We start from the raw sequence: 18,230 nt of genomic DNA, 5'->3' as shown, positions 1-18,230 counted from the left end.
AATTCGTCATGGATTAACAGGTTTCTTGTAGTGATATGTCGAGCACAATGAGTGGTTATCCTCCGGCCTCCCACTCGCACGCAGCCGCCGCCACCCTCCCGCTCGCTCGCCGCCGCCGTCGTCACCAGTCCCGGCCATGGCGCTGCCGCTGCCGTCGTGCCCCTGAAGACCTATTCATCTTGCCTGAAGGTGATCCTGTGTCAGATCCTCCACTTAACCCGCGTGGACCGGCTCGTGGGTCACTGACAGTGGGTCCCTTGGGCCCACTGGTCAGGTTTGACCAGTCGCCCCCGCCTCCTTCCTCCTCTGGCCGAACAGAGGCGGGGCTCCGACGATCAACGCCGGCGAACGGCGGCTCCTCGCGAGGTCCTGAGGGCGGGGATGGATCCGCCAGGCCGGGGCGGTCCTCCCGGTGGTCGAGGAGGTGGCGGGGATGGAGGGAGTCGCCGGCGGCGAGCTCCGCGGCGGACGGCAGCTTCGGGAGGTTTGGGGCTTTGGCCTACGGTGGTTCCCCGACGCAGCTGAGGGTTTGGGCGGCTCTGCACGGTCGAGGGGAGGAGGATGGTGGTGCTATACGAGGGGGGGGGGCTCTGGTTGCGACTGAATGGACCGGAGGGCGGCGGCGGCTGTACTGGCCAAAGATGGGGAAGAAGACCCTCCCTGGTCGATTGCCTGCTATGGGGGTGCTAGGTGGGGTGGCTTGAGGTCGCCTGAGGGACTGGACGGACTCGGGGGCTCCTTATATAGGCGGCCGGAGTCGGTTCCAATGGCGACCGTGGATAAGAACGGCGAACCGCCGTTCTCTAGCCTGCAGGACGTCGTGGCGGCGACGGGCACTAGTGGACGAGCTCGCGGATAAGCTTGGACTGCTCCAGAGGCGAGCTGGCGAGCGGCTGTGGCTTGGGCGGCGCCGTCCATGGCAGGGGCCTGCTGTGGCCGGCCGTCGTGCCCCTGAAGACCTATTCATCTTGCCTGAAGGTGATCCTGTGTCAGATCCTGCACGATACTCATCACTACAACACGTCGGTGGCGGTGTATGAGGCGTCCATGGCCCTGGTGGCGCCTTCAAGGGAGGACACATGATCTTCAAGGGAGGACAGGCCATCAGATTCATCCATTTGGTAGCATCTTTGTTCATCCAGGTTTGACGATTCATCTTTTCATTATCTAGTCTCTCAGAGATGTCAAACGTACCCTCAACAACTAACGTCAGCATTTATTTTGTTCTGTAGTGAACCCCCTCGATGAATGCATGTCTGTTGCCGTGGCTAGAGAAAATTCTACATATCCACATCCTGATAACCAACAAGATAAGTAGCAGCTTTGATATGGAGGTATTTTCCTTCACTGCGTGCTTTTTCTTTGTGCCCTTTACTGTACTGTAGTAGCATTTGCTAAATTGCATTGAGAGAATAGGACGGCACAACAAGCTAGGGCTTCAAGAAAACCAACCAAATTCCTTTTTTTTGGGATCAACCAACCAAATTGCTGTAATAGCACGATCCGCAAGACCTAGAAGGGATCTACACATGACATCGGTGGCTTCTCCTCCGCCTGCTATTTGCCGCTTTGACACTGTTGACAGATCCGAGTTCCACCTGCTAGGCTCGAATGGTAGATGTTACGGGCAACTGTATGTGAATCCCACTCCAAGGGATCGCCCTTCTCTATCCCAAATATGGCGGTTATGGAGTTGATGGCTCGTGTTTTTTTTTCTCTTTTGCTTTATTTGTTTTGTTTTATTTCTACTTACAACAAAAAACTTATTTATTTTATTTCTAATTACTTATGTATTTTACTTTAATTATTTTATTTTTATTTATTTTACTGCTGCTATTTTTACTTAATTTATTAAGGTTTATTTATTGTAGTTACTATAGTTTATTTTATTTTATTTTATTAATGTTTATTTAGTTTTATTTATTTTATTAAGGTTTATTTATTTTATAAATATAAAAAAATGAACATAGATGCGCTTATAGAGAAAATTCAACCTAAATTCATAATAAATTTCTATGAAATTTACTATGAATTTAGGTCAAATTTCCTGCATAAGGGCATCTATTTTCACTTTAAGAGAAGCTCAACAAGGCAGATAGGGACGGCCTTATAAACTGATGTGAGCGCCCTTCGGTTGGCGAGGTGGGACTAAACACTGGCCGCAACTAGGACCAGGCCTTTAGTCCCGGTTTGTGGTAGGAACCGGGACTAAAGGGTGGTGGGCCAGGAGCGTGGCCCATTGGTCCCGGTTTGTCCCACCAACCGGGACCAAAGGGTCCGGACGAACCGGGACCAATGCCCCCACGAGGCCCGACAGGTCCCTGGCCGCACGAACCGGGACCAATGCTCACATTAGTCCTGGTTCGTGACTGAACCGGGGCTAATGTGAAAACTGTCCTGTGACCTAAGCCCCTTTTCCTACTAGTGGCAATGGCAGGGCAAGTACGCTGATGCTTAGCTACGTTAGCATTACTACCTTTTTCAACTGTGCCATGTTTGTGAGTTTACAAGCTTATCAACTTAGAAACCGAAACCTAGGAATAGGAGAAATGTAGGAATATGATCAAAATCAGAAAGCATATAATTTTTTTTTTGTGATTTGTAGGATTGTAAAAATAAGGTACAAGTTCATGTATACAATCCCGTGTAACTTCTCTAGTTTCATAGAACGATACTGTTTCTTATGTAATGATTATTAAAAATCATACATGCTATGTAGGAAATATCCAAGGGATTGGAATCCTCCGAATTTCATTTCAAAAACCTAATTTAGAGAGGCCCTTAATTTCTACTTTGTACCAAGTCCGGGACACTTATTTTGAGGCAGAGGGAGTACATAATATGTCCACATCTACAACACAAAGGAAATACACTGGTCATTTAATGGAACTAATTTGGTTTTTAGATGTTGTTACTTATTTCAATATACTTGATCAAACTTAAACTATGTTTGGCTTGGGACAAAGCTTGAACATCTTTGAAACGGAGGGTATAGATGTTTTGCCCCCTTACGCTTAGCCATTTCTTTTTTCCCCTTGAACCATAATAGCTCTTTGAGAATGCATATGTGCACCGGCCATTTCCTGGCATCTAGGAATGCTTCTTTAATACACGATTGGACTTTCATGTGCATCTTGCTCAACTAACTGATATTGCTCAACTAAAGTTGTACTAAGTCCGCGGCACTTATTTTGGGACGGAGGGAGTACTAATTAACTCCTACGAGGAAAGTTTGAAACAAGTTGAAGAATTTTGGACATGAAGCTGTGCATGGATGTTGAATAACTGGACAAGAAGTCATAGAGGGAGATTATTGAAGACTTGCTGAGTGAACCATCAACTGCTATGTGGCTGTTTTGAATTTATGTTACCATATATCCACTTTAAACTTCCCTTCCAGTAAGTGGGCGTTCAAATTTTTAACATTGCACTCAACTGCATCTTATAATAATATTAAGCGAAAAGAAGGCTAGCATTGGTTTGTTCAGTTTTCTATAATTCCTGCCTCACGAGCTTTAGATTTATATATTTCCTTATTGTTTTTAAAGTTGAAGCCTCATTAGCATTAGATGTCAAACTATACTCACAAAATACCAGCTCATTGCAGGGGCGGATTTACTGGGTCTGTGCCCGGGCTCAACGCCGCCGAGGATTCATAAGGTGACTTATCGATCTATCGTTGCCTTCCTTGTGGAGTCGAGGGACGACTAGTCGCTCTGGCCGGCCTTGGGGGCGGATTGGTCGCCGACGGAGTGTGGCAGTGGCAGACAAGAAAGATGGTGCATGGCAGGGCCTCATCTTCGATGGGTGACGGTCATGATCCGATGGGAGGCGCAAGTGCGAGGGCTTGGGCGGCTAGTTTGGCGGATGGTGGCTCATCGCCATCGGGCATTTGCCTAGGCCTAACTAGCACATTATTGGTATGGTCAATTCTCTCCAATGTGTTTTGTAATTTTAATTTCAATAAAAAATATACTCCCTCCGTCGCAAAATAAGTGTCTCAACTTTAAGTGGAGACAAGTTGAGACACTTATTTTGGGACGGAGGGATATAATTTACTAATGTTAAACATGCTTTAGATGCAGCAATTCAATAAATGTGCTAATTACTACAAGCCAGGAAGTTCATGTTTTGAGCTTATCCTCTAATATCATGCTAACTTTTTTTGTTGTTGAGAATCATGTCTTGTTAGGTTTGCCACTGCACAGGCGTGAAAGGGAAGCCCAACTAAAGAGCCTGGGCCTAAAGGATTATCAAGCCCACTGGACAAGCAACCGGCCGAGCATCAAAGCCCTAGCTAGTTCCCCTTCCCTATTAATATTATAGAAGGGGAACCACTGGACAAGGAAAAAACACCAGTCAACAGGAGTGGAGAGGATAGAGCGGCGGCGCGGATTCATTCGCCCGCGTCCGCTGCCGCGGCCGCGTCCACACGCCGGAGGAGGAGAAGCTGGGAGCGCGTGAGGCTGCTCTCGTTACTTAGCGAAATCTTTTCTATGACATCCTGTTAGGTAACCCTTTTTCTCTTCCCCCCGTCCCCTCTGAATCCAAGTATGTTAGGGTTTTGGGGGAAAATCCGATTCCGGTGAGTGGAGCCCCGATCGAGCGTCGAATCTGTGGGGGACGAGTTCTCTTAGTACATTTCGACTACGGGGGTTTATTATTTTCATTGCCCTGCAACTCTACCTACCTACACCCCCTCCAAGGGAGATTAGGGTGGATTGGAGGGGATTTAATCCCCATCAATTCCTGCAAAATCCTCCATTCCCTTACAACCGAACAGGCTATTTTGGTTGAAGCTGTTAACTAAAACTCTTATAGCCTCTGAAACAGATTACTGAAACTGTTGGAATCTGAAAACACAGTTAATTAGTTTAAACATTAAACTCCAAATCACTTTATTCATCTCTTTCCAGATTTAAAAGAGAAGATGGTGACCTCTGTTTTATTAAGCCCATTTTACTCGTCTTAATGACCGCAGTTTATGTTCTAACCATACTAAATTATATCTTGTTTCTGCACATGAGCTGTTTTCAAGTTTTGCACATGTGCTGTCTTTTTATGTTATATGTGCTGCTGTTGCTGTTGTATTAATGCTGTTGATGCTGTTGTTAAATTTTATTTTATTTTGCGTAAATGAAGACACATTTTTATAAGTGTTGCTGTTGTATAAGTGCTGCGGTACAGCCGGGCTGCGGGGGCTAGGTGGATAATCAGTTCTAACTCCAACTAATGAGCTCAAGACTATTTAAATAACAATAGCTTTATAATTGTATATGAACTTTATTCCATTAATATGTGCATAATCAATAGGACTTCTAACAAAAGGACCACCTAGTATGATAGTTTAGTCTTGCTATAACGTACAACAATTACTAATTTTGATCCTATTTATTTTCAACAGGTTTCTTTTTGGCATTTTTCTTCTCTACGCAGAGGCGACAGAAATGGAGCTTTCGGACTTCTGGTTGACATGGATTGCCATTCTTCTGGGTCAAATGGACACAAGGCCGTGTTCAGTTTTAGCTTGCCTGGCTCTTTTGTATGTGATTTACAAATCAGCTTCCAGGCCTATCAGACTTGTCGGGAGCTATTTGGTTGCCTTGTCTGTCTCTGTCTGGAGCTATTTGGTTGCCTTGTTTGTCTTTGTTCTCCCCTTCTTCATGGACTGCACCAGAGGATTATTGTGGCTCATGTGGTTATGTGTTATGATGGGTGGTGGCAAAAAGTGCTGGTATCATTTTGTGATTCCAACGATTGCTATGGCTGTTCATTTCCTACGTATTGTTCCTCCTATTGCGCTGTCGCTTCTGCCTTCCTGTGTGCTTAATGCTATTACTTATTGGGTAAATTTCTTCTCATGTAGGTCATGAAATTCGAATACATCTTCAAGTTAATCACAGTTTTTGTTTGAGCCTAACATTTGTTAATTATTTTGTTGCATATAGATAACTGGAGGAATGTCAGTTGGATATTATGCTACAAGTCCGTTGACAAAGATAGTTCCAAAGCGTCACAAACATAACACATGTATTTGCACAAAAGAAGGTGTCATTCTTTGGAGTGGGTTCATCAAATGCTTATTGAAAACCTATGACAACCAAAAGAGCTGGGCGGGAGAGTTTGAGCTAAATGATTTAAGAGTGTATGATACAGTTTCCAGAATCGAAACAACTCCTCTTTATGAGGCTCATTTTGCTAATCTGCTTCTTGACTTGTCAAAAATGGCAAAGTTACTATCAGGTCTCCATATGAGTAATATTCAGAATCCAGGTCAGCTTCCGCTGAATGTGAAACAGCTGATTGCTCTTATGACCGAGCCTCCAGTTAGTGTGAATTCCCCAGAGGAAGAAAAGAAAGTGTATCTTAAGTATCTCTGCAACAATCCCGCTGTTAAATTGACTGGACGACGCGAGGCTCTGAACAGAAGTATCTTGAACTTAAGACAAGCAGGTGCAGGCCACAATGCTTCTGCCGATGCTTTGACAACTTGGTTGAGCGTCCTGATGAACTCCACTGGCTGGTACCTCTCGTTCCTCTTGGCAATAATATTTTTTCTGTACTTTTACTTTTCTGCATCCTGCCTCATCTCTGAATTTAAGATTCTATCTTCAAGAATAAAACGTTTAGAGGGGAATGTATAAGTATTATGTGCTTCAGACCTGGATTGCTGCTAATTGTAATCCGTTTCATTAAACAGGGCACTTGGTGCTTTATGGGCTGCTGCTTTGTTGGGATTAGTGGACGGATTGTCTGTCCCTTGTTTAGTGTTGGTGTATCCCTTTTTACATCAAATCTACAAATCAGCAGCTGTCTTGACTGTAAGAAGTGCTGGGCAATCAGATGCATTTAAGTGGCTGACATATTTAATAATGGAAATGGGAGTTCTGATGGACAACAATGAAAGGTACTTCTGGATGCTCATTGGAAATGATATCTTTTTCCATCTTTGTTGCTTTGTTAGTATCCTGCCTTATTTGTAAATTTAAGAAGCTATTTTTAACAATAGAACTTGTAAAAGTGGAATGCGTGTGTATGCAGTACTTTGAATTTGGAATGCACAGTTTCAGCTTGATATTTAGTGTTGCCATATACTCCCTCCATTCCACAATGTAGTGCTTCCTCTATCTCCGTGCTTCAACTTTGACCGTAAATTTAACTACCAAGACCGATTGCGGCGGGAGCAAAAATTATATCAGTGAATTCGTATTCGAAAGAAGTTCTTAATTATGTAATTTTTTCACCCGCCGCAGTCGGTCTCGTTCGTTAAATTTATGGTCAAAGTTTGACCTCGGGAAGCGCGGGCGCACTATATTTTGGAATGGAGGGAGTACTAACTTAAATTCATACTAATTGTGATATATTTCCTTTTTCATTCAAACAGGTTTGGTGATGTATTGTTGGTTTGCAGCTCTATGGTGGCAATGGCCATGAAAGTGGTTGTATTCTGCTTGGCCTGCCTTGCGATTCCATTTGGTCGTGTATTCACAGTGTTATGCCCCTTTGGTCGTGTAGACACAGTGTTATGCTCAGTGTTGCCTTTGCCAGTACTTGTGTACTTGATTTATATATCAGCCCCCATGTTCATCAAAGTCGTGGGACGGGGCATCCAAGTTGCAGGATGGGGCATCCAAATTGCTGGAGGCTTGGCCGCATCACGTATTGGAGGCCCAGTTATCTTGCACGCTTAAAGATTAGCATTCTGTCTCATGTATGTAAATCTTCTGGTTGATGGTGGCACAAGGTGGTTGGTTCTGTTTTTCCCCCTTGTTCAGTTTCTTTACCTTGTGTCCGCTCTTGCTCCCATAGTCGAATGGCTGATGGTGCTTCTGCTGCCCACGGATCTACTTAATGTCATGAGTTACTTGGTAAAATTTTTCCTCTCTATGCAGGTCTTAAAATTTGGGTCTCATCTTGAAATTCCTCTAGTTGTTTTGTTTGAGACTAAACCTTTATTATCTGTTTTGTTGGATAAAGGTCATAGGAGAGATGTCAGTTCAAAGATATTCCCGAAGACCATTGACCAAAAAAGTCCGGCTGCAGCACAACAACTTTGATCTCCTGATTCTCAGCCAAGAGGGAGTGGACCTTTGGCTTGGATTTATGAAGTGCATTGTCTCATCTTATTACAATCAGAGAAGTTGGGGCGGAACATTCCATCTAAAGCACATGAGAGTGCGCGGATCTGAATTCAAGATCCAACTCATTCCTGTTTACAAGGGCACTTTTAAGAACCTGCTACTGGACTTGTCGAGGCTGGCGACACTGCTGTCAGGCTTTTATAGGCCTAACATTGAGAACCAAGATCAGCTCCCGCTATATTTGAAGCATTTGATGGCCGTTATGACCAGACCGCGCGTGGATTCAGCTTCATCTGAGCAGCAGAAAGGAAGATTCTTGAAGTTTCTGCTCAATCATCCTACTCTGAAGTCTGCTGGGCGCCGGAAGGCTCTAATGAGAGATATCCAAGAAGCAATTGCTGGAATGGATGAAGCAGAATCGAGAAGGGTGATGCAGTCTGTCGGTAAGATTCGGATGACCAGGAGATCTTGGAGGAGAGAACCTAGGAAAGTTCCGTTAATGAGAAAGGTCTTGTACTTCGGGCAAGGAGGTAAAACCCACACTAAGCAAGGCTATGATACTACCGCAGCTCAGCTGTTAAGATTCATCAGAAATTTTTACGCGCACACTGGAGGCCGTACTACATATGTAAGTTTTCTGCATTTCACATTCCTGCAGTTCGTGTGTTGCAAGTATTCTGCTTACTAAGCTGTTGTTCCGTTGTCATATTGGCAGCTTCCTGGCCGGCACTTGATGATTAGCATGCTTGAAGGAGAATTGGCCATGTCACACCTTTTCTCGGATTTTATGGCAGAAGCGATCTACGGGCTTGTCATGGATACTGGCATGCATGGCCAGTAAGGGGTTTTGAAACTTAATCTCCGTGTGACTCTTCTAATAAAAAAAAATGCTTAGTTGTTTTGTTGTGTTCTGCAGGCTTGAAGGTGCATGGGAACCGTATGCTGATTGAGCAGTAGCAGTCCTTAGTTGAGCAAGAAGGTTTGTTGCCTCTTCTTTCAGTTCCATACTGTTCAATCTGTGTAGATTAGATTGGGAACATTCAGTTTGGTCGTTGTTTGTAGCAACAGCCTGTTTGCCTGTGCTGTGCCCTGGTTTGCAGGAGCAGTGATATATCTCTTTTATTTTTTATTTCCAGATCTTTGAGCTTTGGCTGTGCTGAGGAAGAGGTTAGGATTGCCGCTGAATGCCACAACAGGCAGCTCCAATTGTAGTTACGCGATGAAGATGAGAAGGGATGTCATTTGTATTTGTTGGTTATTAGGTTAACCGCAGTCCTCGACATTACTATATGCTATCGATGGGTGCAAACCGTCATCAGTCTAGCTGGCTGTTTCTCTTTAGATGTTGGGTAAGTGTTATGCTGTTGATGGATGGTGCTATCCCCGTTGCTGCCGATCTTTCTTCTTCCTTCTTTGGTGAAGTATCTTCCAGCGATTGTAACTCAGAACTGTCAGTAGTAAAAATGCTTAGTTCAGTTCTGCTCCATTACTTTTATGTACAGCGCACTGTTGGAAACATTGGATGGCACTGTTTGAAAGTGAATGAGCACAGTTCCACAGCCAGTTCCGTGGAAGTTTTTTTTATAGAACTCCTACATATGAACACTTTTATCACCTACTCCATTCAACTATTTGTGAATGAGCACCGAAATTTTGTGAAGGAAATTCAGCAAGCAAGCGGCAGCTACAGTAGCTCTTCAGCGCTACGTGTATAATCTGTGATGTGAAAGCTTATTCAACACGCAAAGCTTGACAAGATTGTCAAAATCCAAAGGTTGGTACTCCGATAATCTAGGCTAGACACCGGATGGGGTGTGTCTGCCCGTGGCGCTGATGGAAGCGTGGTGCAAGCACATTTCTTCGAAACAGAGGCAAAAGTTTTGCCTCATCTTATTAACAAGGAAATCACTTTGCTTCCACCGGCTGATAATACGCGCTCGTAAGCCGCCTTTTTAGAGCGTCTCTAGCCGTTGCGCCCCCCCAGGAGGCATAAAAGTCGCCGCTTGGGGTTGAGCCGGTGGTATAATCGGCTATGTGGCGGTCGGGCACCCAGCCGTCGACCCCAGGCATCGATATCGGTCCATTTCTGGCCGCTTTTCGGCCCACCTTCGGCAAAAAAAGCCCGATATCGGCGCGAATTGGCCATATTCGGCGTGATTTGGCGTGAATTCTCAACACAAGTAATTTTTTTATCACATAGTTCATCACAGAAAATCAATAAAAATCAAATAGTTCAACAAATAGTTCAATACAAATTATATAGTTCAACAAATAAAAACTCATATTCCATCACACGTCGAGCTAGGCGTCGCCCTTGATCCTCCATAGGTACTCCACCAGATCGTGCTGCAGTTATTGATGCACCTGTGGGTCTCGGATCTCCTGACGCATATTGAGGTAGGCAGTCCAGGTTGCCCGTAGCTGGTGATCAACTTGGGCAAGAAGGACCCTACCTGTAGTATGGTTCAGTGTCAAGCAATGGCCTGAGAGTTCAACCTAAAGATTATTCCCTGTGCAAAGTTGCCTGACTCAGGCCTATGAAATTGGACGCCTGAGTATGGCTGCATCTCCTTCCTTTGCTGCCTGAGCATCTACAATAAAATCAAACACATTAAGGCCTTGTACAATGCTAGATGCTTAGGGAGGTGCTTAGAAAAATAAACCGGGCTTTCCTTGCCTATTTCTATAGGGTAGACGCCTAGGCACCGGTGCTTAAGAAAAACCCGGTTTATTTCTCTAAGCACCTCCCTAAGCACCTTGCGTTGAACAAGGCCTAACGTGCGGGAAAGGAGCGTCCGCTGATCGATCCAAATCTTGTCACAGCGTTCCCCCCGCGCCGCCACCCGTGAGGCGGCCGGGGCGGGCGCCCGGATCCCTCCGCCGCCGGTCTCCCCTCCTCCTCCCTCCTCCCTCGCCGCCGCCAGGGGGCGCGGCCGGGCTAAGCCCGACCGGCGCCGGCGCCGGCGGGGCCTGCTCTTCCTCCTCCGCGCGATGGGGGCGACGCGGGTTCCTCCATCGAGGGCGGGCGTGGGGCACCACGGCATGGCGGCGCGTGGTGCGGCGTGGCCGGCTGCGCGGTGGTGCGCGCCTCGCCGAGGCGGCCGGATCCGCCCGGCAGGCAGCGCGGGCCGCGGGCGACGTGGGCGGCGGCTGGGGTCCGGCTTCGGGCTGCTGGCGGCTGCGGTGGTTCCTCTCCGTCGCGGGCGTGCGGCGGTGGTTCGGCTCGGCCGGTGGTAGTCCGACGACCTGGTGGTGGTGGCCGGCGGTGCGCGTGGTGGTGGTGCTTCCACTTGGCGACTTTCTGTGCGGGGAGGAAGGGGAGCGGCTTGGACAGGGGCGGCGGAGCCGACGGCGTGCCGGCTGCAGCGCGAAGGCGGGAACTTTACGGGCCTCGGAGATCCCGGCCGGGCTTGTGCGGCCACGGGCCTGGTGTGTTCCTGCCATTGCGTCCGGTTAGCTACCGTCTTCGGCGGTGGAGGTGGGGCCCTCCCGCGTGCCGACGGTGCTGCTGCCCTAGTCCCGGCTCCTCTTCTTCATTGTGCAGACCATGCTTCACGGTGCCGTGGCGAGACAGCGTTGGAAGCATCGTGTCCGGGTTAGCGCAGGGTGAGGGTCTGTTTGGTGGCGAGCTCTGGAGTGCCTGAGTTGGAGGTTGGGATCGGGAGAAATCTCTATTGGCTTGGCCGACAATGACGCGGTGGCGCTTGTGGGTGCCGCCAGACCTTCCTGGAGGGCGTCGGGGCTACCCTTCCTCTCTCCTCACCGTGTACCGGGGGAAACCCTTGGCAGCAGCGTCGTCTTCGTCGCGTCCCTTCTTGGAGGTGTTGATTGGTATCGGTGCTTTGAAGGCTCGGAGCTTGATGGGCAATCTCCGGTGGGTGCAGCGGCCACGAGGCTTCTTCGTTTCTTTGTCGATCCGTCGTTGTCGGCGTTTGTTTCTCTTGTATTTTCTCTTTCTTTCTTTTTAGCGTGACTGTGCTGCTTCCGGCCCAGCACCTATCATTGAATGTCTCGATTGATTGATTTGTATACAAAACGGGAAAAACCCTTTTTCGGTAAAGGAGCGTCCGCTCGCGCTAGCCACGTCGATTTTACTTTGCTCGTTGATTGGAGAGCGAGCGCAGGGACAGGCTGAATGGCTGATTGGTGGACGATGGGAGACGTAGCTGCCCACCCCGCACGAAACGACTTTTCCTCCCCACTCACATCTCCTCCCTCTCTCCCTCGCTTGCACGGGCACACACAGGCAACCGCTCGAGCCTCGAGGAGAGCAGCAGCGACTCGATGCGGCCGCCGGAGGAGCAGCGGTAGCCTACGTGCTCGTGGTAGAAGCGACCCGCAATGGAGGAGCTGCAGTGGCCGATGGCAGCGGACCAGATCGGCGCATCACGAGAGCGGACACGGTCACGGGCAGAGCAGAGCCAAGTCGGCGCGGCGACCGGGCGCAATCTGGAGAACCGGTGGGCGGTGGTGCGCGGTCTGGGCGGGCGCGACGTGCACGAGTTGGCGGCGAGGTGACGGCGTTGACCAGGATGCCGTCGCAGATCCTCGTCATGCCGTCGGGAGAGGAGCTCGTTGAGGATTCCCGCTTCTCCACGGATCCACGACGGAGCGAGGTGCTCGAGGAGAAACTTCTTCTCGGGATGCCATGGAAATCGGCAAGGTGCGTCCCCATTCCCCATCCCCCTGTCTGGGTAATGCTAGGTTCGTGTTGGATGCCCGAGGGACAGGGGAGGAGGTCGCCGGTGGTGGGGAGAAGGTGAGGAGAGAAGAGAAGGGGTGGGTGCGCCAGTTGTGGGGGAGGGCGTGGGTGGCGGCGGCGGCTGTGGGGGAGGCCGGCATTGAATGGTGGCGGCGGAAGACGAGGGAGAGGGAGAGGGAGAGGGATCGGGAAGATAGGGTTGTGGAATGGTGGCTGGGGTGGGCATCCGTTTCTCTCTCCCTTCGACAACACGATTTTCACCTCGACACAGTAAGTTATAGGGGCAGGATCAAGAGTGGGTGACCATCGGATTTACAACCCCAAGCCATCCAAGGATAGACTGGATTTAGGTCTTGTCCCCTGCTGATTTCAGTAAAGATGCACATCTTAAATATTTCTCTTGGTAAGAGAAAGAAGATGATTCAGAAGCTTATTCTGATTTACTTTTTTTTTATTTGTCAGTGACTCCATTTGCCCATCAGAGAACCAGTGGGTTGAGGCCCTCTTTTATGCACGACTCCTATTAAGGCCGGTGTTATTTTCCGCGAGCCTTCCTCCATATGACCTCAGAACATTTTAACATATGCTGAATAATGAGGTATCATTTTTGGCAGTTCCAATATGCAAACTACACGACCGCTGACTATGCAAAGACCGGAAAAAGGGTCCTTGAGGCTTCAGATAATTAATCAGACGAGTGATATCATTCACACTATTTTCTGGAGGCCTCTCAAATGTATGTACAAATGCTCATTATTTATTCATATAAGAGATCAACTCACTACACTGAACTACAGGGTGTTGAAAGTTGAAATTGAACATCTTTCATATTTTTTGGGGGAAAGAGTTGAAGATTAATCACTCTGAATTTGTGCATGGTAGATTGATAGTCAATGTTGTTTTTCTGACACCATGACAGTTAATGCCGTTTCAACTGAGAGTACGGGAGTAATATTTATTTTAGCCTTCTCATCTTTTATCAGTGCTCTAACATGGCTATTTGCATCTTTTATATACAATATAACAACCAAAGTTTATCACACATTCAAATAGCATAACTTTCACAAACCCGAAGGCTCCTGTGTATCCACACCCGGCACAAGGAAAATCCTGGGATGAAGCAAGTATCGTTTCCTTAAATATTTCATTAATGAATGGGTATAAACTTAACATTGTAAATTGTCACCTATGGAGGAAAAGAAACACAAATGCAAATAAATGAGAAATCTAGCTTATTCCTTTGGCCATTTCTATAACAAAAGCTATTGGCTGGCCAACACAAAGGAGCTGGAATTTCAGAGCGACGGAAACATGAATCTAATGTCTTTCAGATAGTTCTCAGTAAGGGTAGTAGTTGCAGGTTTTATGTTCAGAACTGTTTTCTGTCGTCAAAATTTCTTGAAGAAATATGTGCCTAGCGCTTCTGTGAATTATACCGTACCATATTCTCAGGATCTTGATTTGATATTAAATGACTTGATGCTAGCTCACAGTGACATGGACAAGTGGATATAGTACCAAGGAGGCTGCACCGTTTGTTGAATGGGGCATACAAGGGCAAATTCAAATCCTTTCTCCTGCAAGGCACCCTCATGTTCAGTCACGACACTATGTGTGGTCAGTAATTCTTACCATGCCAACATCATCCATGTTGTACTTCCATAGGCTTGTTGTTTGTATTTGGATACCCTGATTATGATGCAAATCTTCTGAACTACCATGATGCAAAAGTATATGCTTGTTGTTTGTATTTGGATACCCTGATTATGCCATGATACCATCTATTCTTAGATGCTGATGTTCTGCATCGATCGATTTCAGGTGCTAGAACATGCTTCCATTTGCCTGACTCGTATAGCAGAAGCGTTTGCTTCTCCGAAGAAACTGGATCAATTGTGCAATATGGATAGGTTGCACAAGCTGCAAGCTTAATATGCTTCCATTTCACTTTTTGTTGCTACTGTATTATTTACGCATATTTGCTGTTCTGTCAATATGTGCAAGTGGGTCTGCATTGGCAGCTAAAACACCCCTCCTCCATGGAATTAGCGGCACACTTAAAGATATCCTTTCAGGTTCTGGTTTGGTTGCTGGTACAACTGTATCCCCCACTAGGTCAGCTGATCAGGTGATTATTGCTTTATGAAGGCTATATCGAGCTAGATTATAGCTACTTACTGTTTTATTTGAATGCCATCGGTTGATGACTCCGTTCGGTTGTTGTTTTATCTGACTTTGCTTATGAAGCTTTTTGAGTGATACTTTTTTTCAGTTTTGAATTCACTCAAGTATGCATACAATTCAGGATTGTTTGGTAAACTGAAATTAATATCACACAACAGAATTTTCAAAATTTGGAAGAAAGTTGCATGCAATTCAGGTGTGCATACTTATTCTGTGTGCATGCAATTGAGGTTTGTTTGGTAAACTGAAATTAATATCACACAACAGAATTTTCTAAATTTGGAAGAAAGTTGCATGCTCGATACTTATTTTGTGGCTTGTATAGTCCAGTAAAATGTAAATGTTCGTAAGAAAGTTCAGAACATTTATAGTTAACAGTATAGACTAATTTGCCAAATGTTTCTTGCGCCCCTGTTGTTTGTGTAGTGCTGCAAGCTATAACAGTGAGCAAACAATGTGGTAGATTGGATTAGGGGTTTGTCTTGAACTCTTCTTGGTTCATAGACCTCCGTATTTTCCACCCGATTTTCTTTCTCCAGTCGTAATATGAAATTCACAATGATATTATTGATGTTGATTAAGGTTTAGAGATGCGCTGGACTGGCGGTAGGTGACCGTCTAGATGGCGCACAGCCACTGTTTAACAACCTTAATAATCTTGACATCATACCTATATTACTTGTCCCATTTTTCTTTTTAATTTATCAAAAGGCAAGAGTTTTTTATAGTTGTTGCTTGTTGGACTCTTCTATCTTTTCTCAAACAAAAAAAATGTTTGTAGTTTGTATGCTGTGCTGCTTATGGTTTCTGATACATGGTCATTAGAACTCAAAATTGCTTTCTCTTATTTTGCCGTAATCAGGTGTTGCACATTTCCACCATTGATTGATTTTCATCATCAATCTGCGAAGAACTAATAGGTGGCACATCTCTATACTAGGGTCCCTCGCCGCGCCGTGGATACGGTGACCTCGTCGGAGCAGTGTGCGGACGAGCCACAAGCCGACGTAGACAGTTGCTCCTGTCACGCACACCGGCTGGTTCTGCTCTAGCGAGCCGCCGGCGTCGTTGCCCATCTTGATCTCCCCCTGCGACTCCTTCAAGCGAGGGTGCTGGACGCTGAGGACCGGAGAGGAATCGGTGGAACTGTCAGTCCGTCCACGATCTAAAGATGTACTTCTGCACATCGTAAAATAGCTAAGTTGCAGGTTGTTAGGAGTACTGTGCTACAGTTCCACTTATATGGAAAGAGACCAGATTCATTACCGAAAAAGGCTTTCGCCCCGCTTTATATATAAAGCAAAGATCCACATCATCCGATACAAACGCACGCCAACACCACACACACCCAAGGCAGGATACAAAAGCGCTGAGCGCAGCAACATCACCCCTAGCACACTACCACGAAGAGATGAAGCCGCATATAACGAACCGTGGACTCCAAGGCGGTGCCTTCAGGAAGGATACGACACTGGAGCGCCGCCACCGTCCGATCCGAGGATCAGAGTTTCCCCCGGAGCCGCACGACGAGCGGTGAGAGCCGCGACGACGCCTTCAAGAAGGGAACGAGTTTCGCTGTCGCCGGTCCGTCCGAAGAGAGCAGGTTTTCACCCCGGCCAACACTCACCGCCGCCGAACGCTATACCCTGGCAACCACGCCGCCCACACGGCCATGGTCACCGGGCAGCGCCAAGACACGGGCTTTGCCCAAGAGCACCGTGCACCGCCACCAGGGCCGCCGCCCAGGCATCCAAGACCTTCACACCACCGCACCCGAGACCCGCCGCTACCCCAACCAAAGAGACAAGCAAAAAAGGATCCAGTGTTGGCCGACCTGTTGGGTCTCGATGCTGGGGGTGGGCCAGGGGTGCAAAGACCAGATTCATTTCCATTGCCTGTCATGGATTTCGCTTTGCTTCTTTCACATAAAACATCGACCAAAGAGCTCATCATTGCCATGTGCATGTGCTAACAAAAGGTGAACAAAACAACTTGAATGGGTGGAGACAAACCTAGCACCGCAGAGTCACCACTATTGAATGCAACTCAGGCCAATGACAAGCCAAACACAGCCTGTACGCCGTACATGTTCAGGCGTGGTTTCAGGTTATCAAGCAAACACTGTCTGTATAGGAGATACTAGCATGCAGAAGGCGCGGCGTGTGGTTGAACCCGTGCGTACGTGTGTGTTGTTCTTATTTTGAAGAGAAGGCATGGTGGTGGTACAGAGGTCGAGCTGGTTGGAGACGCTATTCTTATCTTACATCAAGAAAACAAAGTACATTCAATTGAAGTAATTTATAATTCTGCATGGTACATCCAACTAAAATTAAGGGTATTAATTAAAGCTATTCAAACCAATCACCATTATTGTTTTTTCTCTTCTAAAATAAGCATAATATATGGGACCGAGCATTTAACTAGCATTTAACACCAACTTTTTACACGTTCTTTCTCTATCTATTTCTCTGCATATATGTTAATGTGGAATATCAGTGGAAGCAAATGGATTATTTGTACGTATAGAATAGCCCCTCATGGGAATCGCAAGGACAATCGTTCATATTCTTATCTAATTATGTGTATTATAGAAACGCTAGCTACAACAGTCAGAGCTTCTTAACGAACACGTGAGCAAGCTCCTGGATAATCAAAAATTGAAATAGGACTTGCAGCAGGCACGATCTTGCAATTGCAACTGTAATTGCTCAATACCTTTTGGACTTTGAATATACTCCAGGGTTCGATTTATAGAGACAAAATATTAATGGTAATCTTCTGAGAATCCAACTTGTCTGGTAAGAATTATCAGCAAGCTGCAAAACAAAATGCACTTTGTCATTTGAAAATGAAAATAGAAAGAATCGGACAATCAGCATGAACCATATAAAACACCTAAATTTCATTTTCCTCTGAATTTCTATCAAACAGTTGCTTTCTCTTAATGGACAGACACAAATCAGAGCAAACTTGACCCTAAAGTAACAACAGTGCATGGAATAAGAATAGGGAACATTGAGCGCTATAAGGTAACCTTGCCCTTTATTACAAATAGTATTCCGTGTGACCTATGCCTGAAACTATACTTGGCCATACCTCAGGCCGGGCCTAGCCAAGCCCGACGTAAAAAACTCAGGCCCGGGCCCGGCCATCGGGCTTGATTTTTTGGCCCAAGCTCAGCCCACACACGTAAAAGCCCACCGGGCTCGGGCCGGGCCCCTTCAGGAAATCGCGAAGACGACGGGCCCGGCTGATGACCCACA

At 46.6% G+C, this 18,230-nt stretch overlaps 2 protein-coding genes across 4 annotated transcripts; both read left to right on the top strand.

Annotated features, from left to right (window-relative positions):
- The first annotated feature begins 4,324 nt into the window (after positions 1–4,324).
- On the top strand, positions 4,325–9,665 carry LOC109781831 (uncharacterized). 3 transcript variants are annotated; one of them, XR_012187393.1, is made up of 10 exons: positions 4,336–4,511; positions 5,405–5,846; positions 5,949–6,523; positions 6,701–6,907; positions 7,385–7,868; positions 7,978–8,315; positions 8,449–8,709; positions 8,797–8,918; positions 8,998–9,060; positions 9,218–9,665. XR_012187393.1 is itself a non-coding variant. In XM_045229127.2 (9 exons), the coding sequence occupies exons 5-8, from the start codon at positions 7,710–7,712 to the stop codon at positions 9,029–9,031; spliced, it is 1,047 nt and encodes a 348-aa protein (XP_045085062.1). In that variant the 5' UTR covers positions 4,325–4,511; positions 5,405–5,846; positions 5,949–6,523; positions 6,701–6,907; positions 7,385–7,709; the 3' UTR covers positions 9,032–9,060; positions 9,218–9,665. The 3 variants fall into 2 exon arrangements, 1 of the variants encoding a protein (XP_045085062.1); XR_012187396.1 differs by having other exon boundaries at positions 4,325–4,511; positions 7,978–8,709.
- Positions 9,666–12,317: 2,652 nt separating this feature from the next.
- LOC109781832 (uncharacterized) lies at positions 12,318–14,862 on the top strand. The gene is made up of 6 exons (XM_073501180.1): positions 12,318–12,744; positions 13,246–13,311; positions 13,398–13,519; positions 14,277–14,400; positions 14,605–14,693; positions 14,788–14,862. Exons 1-5 carry the CDS (start codon positions 12,614–12,616, stop codon positions 14,609–14,611), a joined length of 450 nt encoding a protein of 149 aa, XP_073357281.1. The 5' UTR covers positions 12,318–12,613; the 3' UTR covers positions 14,612–14,693; positions 14,788–14,862.
- The last annotated feature ends 3,368 nt before the right edge of the window (positions 14,863–18,230 follow it).

The sequence above is a fragment of the Aegilops tauschii genome, chromosome 1 (assembly GCF_002575655.3).
Source record: "Aegilops tauschii subsp. strangulata cultivar AL8/78 chromosome 1, Aet v6.0, whole genome shotgun sequence".
Lineage (NCBI taxonomy): Eukaryota > Viridiplantae > Streptophyta > Magnoliopsida > Poales > Poaceae > Aegilops > Aegilops tauschii.
This window is presented reverse-complemented; position numbering and strand designations above follow the sequence as displayed.